Source organism: Symphodus melops, assembly GCF_947650265.1.
Source record: "Symphodus melops genome assembly, chromosome: 14".
NCBI classification, from domain to species: Eukaryota; Metazoa; Chordata; class Actinopteri; order Labriformes; family Labridae; genus Symphodus; species Symphodus melops.
Genome location: NC_136704.1, coordinates 25,597,997 through 25,607,996, shown reverse-complemented (window position 1 = coordinate 25,607,996; position 10,000 = coordinate 25,597,997). Strand labels below are relative to the sequence as shown.

At 43.9% G+C, this 10,000-nt stretch overlaps 1 protein-coding gene across 9 annotated transcripts in view; it reads right to left on the bottom strand.

Annotated features, from left to right (window-relative positions):
* LOC306834908 (protein 4.1-like) overlaps positions 1 to 10,000 on the bottom strand; it is a 27,902-nt gene that overhangs the window by 13,399 nt on the left and 4,503 nt on the right. For 5 of the 9 annotated variants that reach the window (XM_079361195.1, XM_079361198.1, XM_079361202.1 and 2 more), the window contains exons 8-16: positions 9,640 to 9,736; positions 9,473 to 9,560; positions 7,958 to 8,002; positions 6,935 to 7,087; positions 5,529 to 5,626; positions 5,276 to 5,451; positions 2,933 to 3,013; positions 2,284 to 2,388; positions 2,041 to 2,207 (exon numbers count right to left, since the gene is read on the bottom strand). In XM_079361195.1, coding sequence (XP_079217321.1) covers positions 2,041 to 2,207; positions 2,284 to 2,388; positions 2,933 to 3,013; positions 5,276 to 5,451; positions 5,529 to 5,626; positions 6,935 to 7,087; positions 7,958 to 8,002; positions 9,473 to 9,560; positions 9,640 to 9,736 — 1,010 coding nt within the window. The remainder of the gene's footprint in view (positions 1 to 2,040; positions 2,208 to 2,283; positions 2,389 to 2,932; positions 3,014 to 5,275; positions 5,452 to 5,528; positions 5,627 to 6,934; positions 7,088 to 7,957; positions 8,003 to 9,472; positions 9,561 to 9,639; positions 9,737 to 10,000) is intronic. The other 4 variants (XM_079361196.1, XM_079361203.1, XM_079361197.1 and 1 more) reach the window with 3 other exon arrangements.

The window sequence follows — 10,000 nt, the reverse complement described above, 5'->3', positions numbered from 1 at the left end:
GGGGTCGAGAGGGATTCTCCCCCAGAATAAAAAATAACTGTTGTAAATGAAGCTTTTTGGAGCATTTAGACTCATTTCTCCTGTCAGATCTCCACTGAGAATAAATATCATTACGACGTGAAACTGACAAAAATCGGACGCAGATAATTTTAACACGTTCTGAATCTGCAGAGTTTTAGCTTTCTAAAGAGACCTTATTTGTGCTTGAAGTCCAAACAGTTCAAGAGCAGTGTTGGCTTTCCTCGAGGTATGTCGGGAGAAAGTGACTCTGCGCTGCCGGTTTGGGGGGGCGGGGTTTCATCAGTGGACCAAACCAATGTCAAGGCAAGGGGGTACCCGATCTTTAAAAAACATAAAAAACTAACTGTTTCGCGACTTTATTGAGCACAAGTGTTTTCAATGCATGCTACTGTATCACTCAAAATGTTTATGATGACATGAATACTGGGGGGGCGTCGGAACCCCCCCCCGTCTCTCCACCTGTGATTTCCACCTATTCCTCGACCAAAAGTTAAGGTCACTTGTGCTTGTTATGCCCTCTGGTTTCAAGTTGGTTCCTACAGGAACACACTGTCCCGGTCACAGTGTGGACATGTCCCTGCAGTGTGGACATGTCCCTGCAGTGTGGACATGTCCCTGCAGTGTGGACATGTCCCTGCAGTGTGGACATGTCCCTGCAGTGTGGACATGTCCCTGCAGTGTGGACAGCACACGTGTTCATGTAGATGGGTATCTTCATCCAAAAATGATCCCACTTACTTTTGATTGGTAGAAAATCTGCCCCAGGTCTGTCCAAGCTTTTCTGAAACCTCTTCCTGTTATTACCAGACCACACCGGAGGGTTGACCCTCTGGTGAGAAGCAGTGGAGGCCACCATTACAATGTGGTCATATGTGACTACACCATGTCGTGAGGCCTTTCCCTTCATGCCATTACAGCTCGAGCAGTAGTAGGTGCACTGGTTCAGCTTTACTCGAGCGTGGGGATTCGAGATCCTCTCAGACCAAGGGACAAACTTCACTTCACTAGCTCTAAGCTGCTGGGCATCACCAGTCAACAGCAGCCTTTATATCCCACATACTGGTGACCTGGTAGAGGTTCCAGCAGACGCTAAAGAAAAAGCTCCAGACGTTTGTGGCTGTCTCAGGAAAGTATGAGGGTCGCTTGCTCCTACTGTTCCGAGTACAGGGAGGTTCCTCAGACCTTCATAGGCTTCTCTCCATACTAACTGCTATATGACTGGGATGTGCAGGTTTCAAGTGAAAAGGGGTTCAGGGTTGGGGACCTTACATTAAGGCTAGGGACCTAGTATGAACACTAAGAGATTCATCCATGCCTAAGAGACCTGCTGCTCCTCCCGTCTTGCTAAATGGCAAGCCCCCCACACCATCACCTTCAAGACAGTCCTGGTGACCTGGGTCCCTGATGACCCAGGGATGACCTCAGGGTCATCGTCCTAAAAAGACAAGACCAAAACTTACCCTGTCAACCTACTGAGGCAGTGGACGGAGCGCTAAGTTAAGTCTGTCAATTCCAGATGCTAGATCAGAGCAGCCAATGAACTCCCATGCTGGATCTGTGGAAGTGTTCCTAGCAAAGCCACCATGATCCACTTTAAACCACATGTCTATGACGGACGTGCCATCGCTGCTTCTTTGACTGAGTTACGCAGCTTTACTTGCTAAACAGTGAGTTTGTGTGTGTGGATGTGTGTGTTTCACAAAGAGTGTATGATGTTGTGGCTGATGGTGACGAGGGAGTGAGTAGGCGTGTCTTATCCTCCTCGTCCATTTCCTCATTTTTTGGATTTAGTTTTTGAGTAAGTTTTGCCTTTTGTTTAAATAAATATTTTTGTTTTCTGCACTTGGGTCCTTCTCCCTGTTTTCAACCCGAGTTTCAAATGCTTTATATGACGTAGAAATATGTTGGAGGATTACTGATATGTCGGTCATATCGTTGAGTTCATGTTAGTGTTTCTAAATGTTAAAGGTGAGACAGGTGGCACAGAGAGACGGAGAACATGAGACAGGTCATTTTTACCTTTGTTTCCGGTTTCTGAGGAGTGGGAGGACTCTGCTGGGAAAGCTCTTCAGCTCTGGTCTCCTCCTCCTCCTCCTCCACCAGCTGCTGCACCTCCTGTTCCTCTTCCTCCTCCTCCTCCTCCTCCTTACGCTCTGCCTTCTTCTGCACCACCAGTTTCCCGTCAACTGGGAGACAGAAACAGGGGAAGGGCTTAGCTTCACAGTCTGGATCGGATCTTGTGTCTCATATGATTGGCTGTACCTGGCTCTGCGCTTCTCTCCTCTGTTCTCCTTTCGGGGGTCATTGAGGCGATGAGGTCACTGACGGCGATGGCTTTTGATGCTCCATATAGCCCGGTCCCCATATCTACATACCCAAGCACGAACACACACACACACACACACACAATTGTTAAAGTGTTTTTTTTTAACCAGTGTGCCCAAAGTGAAGGTCCTAGTTCAGCCATTTAGAGTATCAGGGACATGCAGACCAGCCCTGGCAAATAAGCCAATCAGCACCCAGAATCTCAATGACATCATTGAACTGCTTGTTAGCATGATGATGCAAACAATGCTGACAACATTTGCAACAACAAAAAAGTTATATCAGGCCTAAAAGTGCCAACTATAATTATAATGCTAACAGGAGGCATGATGTCTTTACTGTTGCGCTCGCAATCAGAGGGGGCGGGGCCAAGCTGTGTCAGCACCTCTTGACTTTTATACAGACCTACTACATACCACATTATGTACGTGTGTGTGGTTGAACATATGTGATATCCTCATTAAAAACAGAAGGGCTGATTGGATAGCTATAAAAAGCATTCCTTAAAGCTGAATGAGGCATTTACTGTAGCCAATCACAAAGCAGCTCTACAACAGCACTGCAGTACAGCAGTAAGGAGCTGTACCTGTGTGAGAACCACCATTGGCTTTGAGAGATGATGAGGCTGGAGAGCCAATCAGAGAGGATGTAGGCGTGATCCTAGAAGCTAAGGACCAAGAAAACTATCATCAGCATCAGGAAAAAGCGTCACCGACCAATCAGAGATCAGAGATCATCTGTTCAGAGACGATTAGAGACGAGAGGAAGCACGTGCACAAACACTGCAGGAAGACATATGCTGCTCTCTGATTGGTCACATCGAGTTCAAACTGAGCTGGCCTGTAGCATAGGCTGTAATGGCAGATGCTAGGGGCGTTGGCCATCCATGGGGGCGCCGCTGGCACCCCAAAGGAAAGTACCACCAAATATTATTCTACTTCATGTCACAGCAACGCTTTTCAAAAAGAAAATATTATATTTCTCCCTGCTCGACCCGGCATTTCAGAACCCTGCTGCTTGTTACCTGATGTTACCTGTTGTCACCTGATGTTACCTGTTGTCACCTGATGTTACCTGTTGTCACCTGATGTTACCTGTTGTTACCTGTTGTTACCTGATGTTACCTGTTGTCACCTGATGTTACCTGTTGTCACCTGATGTTACCTGTTGTTACCTGTTGTTACCTGATGTTACCTGTTGTTACCTGATGTTTCCTGTTGTTACCTGTTGTTACCTGATGTTACCTGTTGTTACCTGATGTTTCCTGATGTTACCTGTTGTTACCTGATGTTACCTGTTGTTACCTGTTCTACAGTCTATGGTTCTAACCTGTTGTTACCTGTTGTTACCTGATGTTACCTGTTGTTACCTGATGTTACCTGTTGTTACCTGTTGTTACCTGATGTTACCTGTTCTACAGTCTATGGTTCTAACCTGTTGTTACCTGTTGTTACCTGATGTTACCTGTTCTACAGTCTATGGTTCTAACCTGTTGTTACCTGTTGTTACCTGTTGTTACCTGTTCTACAGTCTATGGTTCTAACCTGTTGTTACCTGTTGTTACCTGTTGTTACCTGTTGTCACCTGATGTTACCTGTTGTTACCTGTTGTTACCTGTTGTTACCTGTTGTTACCTGATGTTACCTGATGTTACCTGTTGTTACCTGATGCTAACTGTTGTTACCTGTTATTACCCAATGTTACCTGTTGTTACCTGTTGTTACCTGCTGTTATCTGTTGTTACCTGATGCTAACTGTTGTTACCTGTTATTACCCAATGTTACCTGTTGTTACCTGTTGTTACCTGCTGTTACCTGTTCTAAACAGTTTTAACCTGTTGTTACCTGTTGTTACCTGCTGTTACCTGATATTACCTGTTCTTACCTCTTCTAACCTGTTCTTACCTGATGTTACCTGTTCTAACCTGTTGTTACCTGTTCTAAACAGTTGTAACCTGTTGTTACCTGACGTTACCTGTTCTTACCTGATGTTACCTGTTACCTGTTGTTACCTGTTCTAAACAGTTCTAACCTGTTGTTGCCCGATGTTACCTGTTGTTAACTGCTGTTACCTGATATTACCTGTTCTGTTATTACCTGATGTTACCTGTTGTTACCTGATGTTACCTGTTCTAACTGTTATTACCTGATGTTACCTGTTGTTACCTGATGTTACCTGTTCTAACTGTTATTACCTGATGTTACCTGTTGTTACCTGATGTTACCTGTTCTAACTGTTATTACCTGATGTTACCTGTTGTTACCTGATGTTACCTGTTGTTACCTGATGTTACCTGTTGTTACCTGATGTTACCTGTTGTTAACTGCTGTTACCTGATATTACCTGTCCTTACCTCTTCTAACCTGTTCTTACCTGATGTTACCTGTTGTTAACTGCTGTTACCTGATATTACCTGTCCTTACCTCTTCTAACCTGTTCTTACCTGATGTTACCTGTTCTAACCTGTTCTTACCTGATGTTACCTGTTCTAACCTGTTGTTACCTGATGTTCTCAGAAGTGAGCAACTTGAACAACTAAAAAGAAAACCAAAATCACTTGAGAGGCAGGAATGGAAAAACCAAAAGACCCTCTGTAAACAAATCAGTTAATTCTCGCTATACTTTCAATATTGGAATCCTATTGGTCCAGACTGATTCACCAATCAGCAGTTTTTGGTTTCAAAGAAGGACAACGCAGAAATGCTGTTTTATATTAATAATTGGCATACTTTGTCACACATTTGCTAGTTTCAAAATACAGTGATTCCTAAATGTTCTTCTTAATGGTTAGGGTTATAGGTTAGTGTCACAACTGAAACCAGGACTTCAGGGACCAGCAGGAGTTATGTAAATAACCAAATATATGGAAGGTAACATTGGTTATGAATTAGCAAATGTAGATGAATAATTGATTGATCAGGGTGAGTACCTCCATCCAGGCTGCGGCTCAGCATGTTCCTCTTACTGATGCATCGTGGGAAATGTGGTGCAGGCCTAGAGATCTGAGCACTCACTCTGCGGCTCTGGATCTGAGTCCGACCGCTGTAACGAAACTTTGAGCCCAGAGATAGCATCTTCTTCGGGGTCTCCTCTGGAGACAGTAACCTGAAAGATAGACAGGAAGAGGGTCAGGGAGGTCACACATTATGTCACCTAACCCTTATGTCACATGACAGACTCACCTGAAGAAGGAGTGATGCTCCACACATACCTTCCAAAGGCGCTTAGCTGCTCTATGGTTCAGCAGCTTGAAACCAATCGTGGATTCAAACTGGTCAAACTGGGGAGGGACAAACCAGTGAGACCAGTGAGTGATTGACAGATCAGTTCAAACATGTCTGTCAGTGATCAGCTGATTTTTATTTCACTGCTTTTCATTATCATTAACTTCATGTTTTACCTTTGATTTAGCAGCAGACCCCAACCTCATCTTTGAACACCCCATCAGCCACTGTAACCCCAGTTCAATCATTAAACCCAGAAAACCAAGTCCACTCTTTTACCAAGTAAACCCAGTCTACCTATTCAACTCAGTGAACCTTGACCATCCTAGACCGTTTATGCTCCAGATTTAACAAGTCTGACAATCTTTTATTGGGTTGTCCTCCAGTCAGACAACCTCTGAATACCATCAGAGCTGACGGCTCTCTGTGGTTAACACAAACTTATTTTCACCATGAAGCTCTTCTAACCAGATCTCTTTTACGTCGGGGCATGTTGAACGCTGCATCTCCATCATAAGTGAAACCTGAAAAGGGATGATGTAACGAGCATTGCGTCACAAAAACTCTCCTCTGCACTCTGACCTTACAGTCCTACCGTACCACAGCGAGCCGGCATCACAGACTGCAGAGCGCCATAATCCTCACTGACAACAATCTAACCATACTCAATCTAACCATACTCAATCTAACCATACTCAATCTAACCATCATCAATCTAACCATCAACAATCTAACCATCAACAATCTAACCATCAATAATCTAACCATCATCAATCTAACCATCAACAATCTAACCATCAACAATCTAACCATCAACAATCTAACCATCATCAATCTAACCATCATCAATCTAACCATCAACAATCTAACCATCAACAATCTAACCATCAATAATCTAACCATCAACAATCTAACCATCATCAATCTAACCATCATCAATCTAACCATCAACAATCTAACCATCAATAATCTAACCATCATCAATCTAACCATCATCAATCTAACCATCAACAATCTAACCATCATCAATCTAACCATCATCAATCTAACCATCAACAATCTAACCATCAATAATCTAACCATCATCAATCTAACCATCATCAATCTAACCATCAATAATCTAACCATCATCAATCTAACCATCATCAATCTAACCATCATCAATCTAACCATCATCAATCTAACCATCAATAATCTAACCATCAACAATCTAACCATCATCAATCTAACCATCATCAATCTAACCATCATCAATCTAACCATCATCAATCTAACCATCATCAATCTAACCATCAACAATCTAAGTAAATCACTTCTGACCATCACAAACAGAGCGGCATGGAGACACTAAACACTCATGTCACCTCCCCAGGGCGGATCTTGATGTAGAAGTTGTTTCTCTTGTATGAGATTTTCAGGATCTTTGGCCATGAGAATCTGTTGATCCGCAATCTGTCTCTGTAGACCAGCAGGCCACTACTGCACACGCCCAGCATGATGGCCACGCCCTCTGAGTCCTGCACACACACACACACACGCACACAAAGATATGGACAAAAGTGGAGTTTGTTATGCCTGCTCGAGCTGCTAGAGCTCTATGTTAAAATGTTCAACTTTACAGCTGCAGTTCCTCCAGTGTCCACTAGAGTCTGTCTCCTGCAGTGAGTCAGTCTCCATAGAGCTCTATGTTAAAATGTCCAACTTTACAGCTGCAGTTCCTCCAGTGTCCACTAGAGTCTGTCTCCTGCAGTGAGTCAGCCTCCATAGAGCTCTATGTTAAAATGTCCAACTTTACAGCTGCAGTTCTTCCAGTGTCCACTAGAGTCTGTCTCCTGCAGTGAGTCAGTCTCCATAGAGCTCTATGTTAAAATGTCCAACTTTACAGCTGCAGTTCCTCCAGTGTCCACTAGAGTCTGTCTCCTGCAGTGAGTCAGTCTCCATAGAGCTCTATGTTAAAATGTCCAACTTTACAGCTGCAGTTCCTCCAGTGTCCACTAGAGTCTGTCTCCTGCAGTGAGTCAGTCTCCATAGAGCTCTATGTTAAAATGTCCAACTTTACAGCTGCAGTTCCTCCAGTGTCCACTAGAGTCTGTCTCCTGCAGTGAGTCAGTCTCCATAGAGCTCTATGTTAAAATAAACATTAATGCTTAAAGTGATGTAGCATTAGGGGGCGTGGCCTCAGGTGACAGGTGGTAAGTGTTAGCTGATTCAGGGCCTGACCTTTGACCTTGTTGGAGCTTTCATGTGAATATCAGAATAATAATCTGTCTCCTTAGACCTTCATCTGATCGACATGTTTGTTTATCGTGCGTTTAACCCTAAACACAAATAGAGACACACATCAGAAACACACTAACACACACATGCACACGCACACACTGTCTTACCTCTGACTTAACTGAAGGGAAGCAATCAGAGCGACTTCCTACCATCTGCAGACAAACAGGCAGACAGGCAGACAGACAGACAGACAGACAGACAGACAGACAGACAGACAGACAGACAGACAGACAGACAGACAGTGAGACAGACAGTGAGACAGAGAGACAGACAGACAGACAGTGAGACAGACAGTGAGACAGAGAGACAGACAGACAGACAGACAGACAGACAGTGAGACAGAGAGACAGACAGACAGACAGACAGACAGACAGTGAGACAGAGAGACAGACAGACAGACAGTGAGACAGACAGTGAGACAGAGAGACAGAGAGACAGAGAGACAGACAGACAGACAGAGAGACAGACAGACAGGCAGGCAGACAGACAGACAGACAGACAGACAGACAGACAGACAGACAGACAGACAGACAGACAGACAGACAGTGAGACAGAGAGACAGACAGACAGACAGTGAGACAGACAGTGAGACAGAGAGACAGAGAGACAGAGAGACAGACAGACAGACAGACAGACAGACAGACAGACAGACAGACAGACAGACAGACAGTGAGACAGAGAGACAGACAGACAGACAGTGAGACAGACAGTGAGACAGAGAGACAGAGAGACAGACAGACAGACAGACAGAGAGAGAGACAGACAGACAGGCAGGCAGGCAGGCAGACAGACAGACAGACAGACAGACAGACAGACAGACAGACAGACAGACAGTGAGACAGACAGTGAGACAGAGAGACAGACAGACAGACAGACAGACAGACAGACAGACAGACAGACAGTGAGACAGACAGTGAGACAGAGAGACAGACAGACAGACAGACAGACAGACAGACAGACAGACAGACAGACAGACAGACAGACAGACAGACAGACAGACAGAGAGACAGACAGACAGACAGACAGACAGACAAAACAAAAAGAAAATAGCTTTTCTAAATGTTAGTGTCTCTATCATCAGTATCATCTATCCAAAAGAAACAAGCACACACAAACTCACTCTCTCACACACACACACAGACACTCACACACAAACTCACTCACACTCTCTCTCACACACACACACACACACACTCACACACACACACACAGACACTCACACACACACACACACACACACTCACACACACACACACACACACACACACACACACATACCCACTCACAACAGTATGGAAAAATCATTACTGACACACGCAGAGAAACAAACAGGCGACTGTAAACAGGAAGTGGGTCATGTTTTATTCGATCAGATTGTGGAGCAGAGATCCTTCAGTTTCTTATTTTTCAAAACTTTACATTTTTTTAAATTTAAAGCGATGTGCACACGGCCACATACAAACCATCATTCACACCCTATGGCGATCATCATGACACACACACTGACAAATGTACTTTCTCTAATAGAGCGGCTGCGTCCTGTGGAAAAGTGACGTCAGTGCAAAGCTCTAGTGCACATATTTACTTATAATATTTCAACGGGTGTATGTTTGTGTGTTTACCCTGGCGTGATGAAGGTCGACTCCATACATTGAAAGTTTCTTAACGTTTTCCAAAAAGTGCATCTCTGCTTCAGCTGGAGTCATTCCTCTAAACACACATGCAAACAGATATTTATAACACAACATGATTTAATAGAACAGAATATAATATCTTTATAAACAGTAACCTGTGTGTCTGGTGCAGCTCCATGATCTTCTCCTCCATCTCTTTAGTTTGATTTGGAGCGAAACACAGTTCACTGACATAATCTGATCCACACTCATCTACAGGGAGAGAGAGAGAGACAGGTGAGAAACAGACAGCACACCTGAATGACATCACAGGCTAAACTTTCTCTGTTCATTTGATCAGCTGTAGCTACAACAGAAGGTAAACATACAACATGCATTACAAACATACAACATGCCTTACAAACATACAACATGCATTACAAACATACAACATGCCTTACAAACATACAACATGCATTACAAACATACAACATGCATTACAAACATACAACATGCATTACAAACATACAACATACA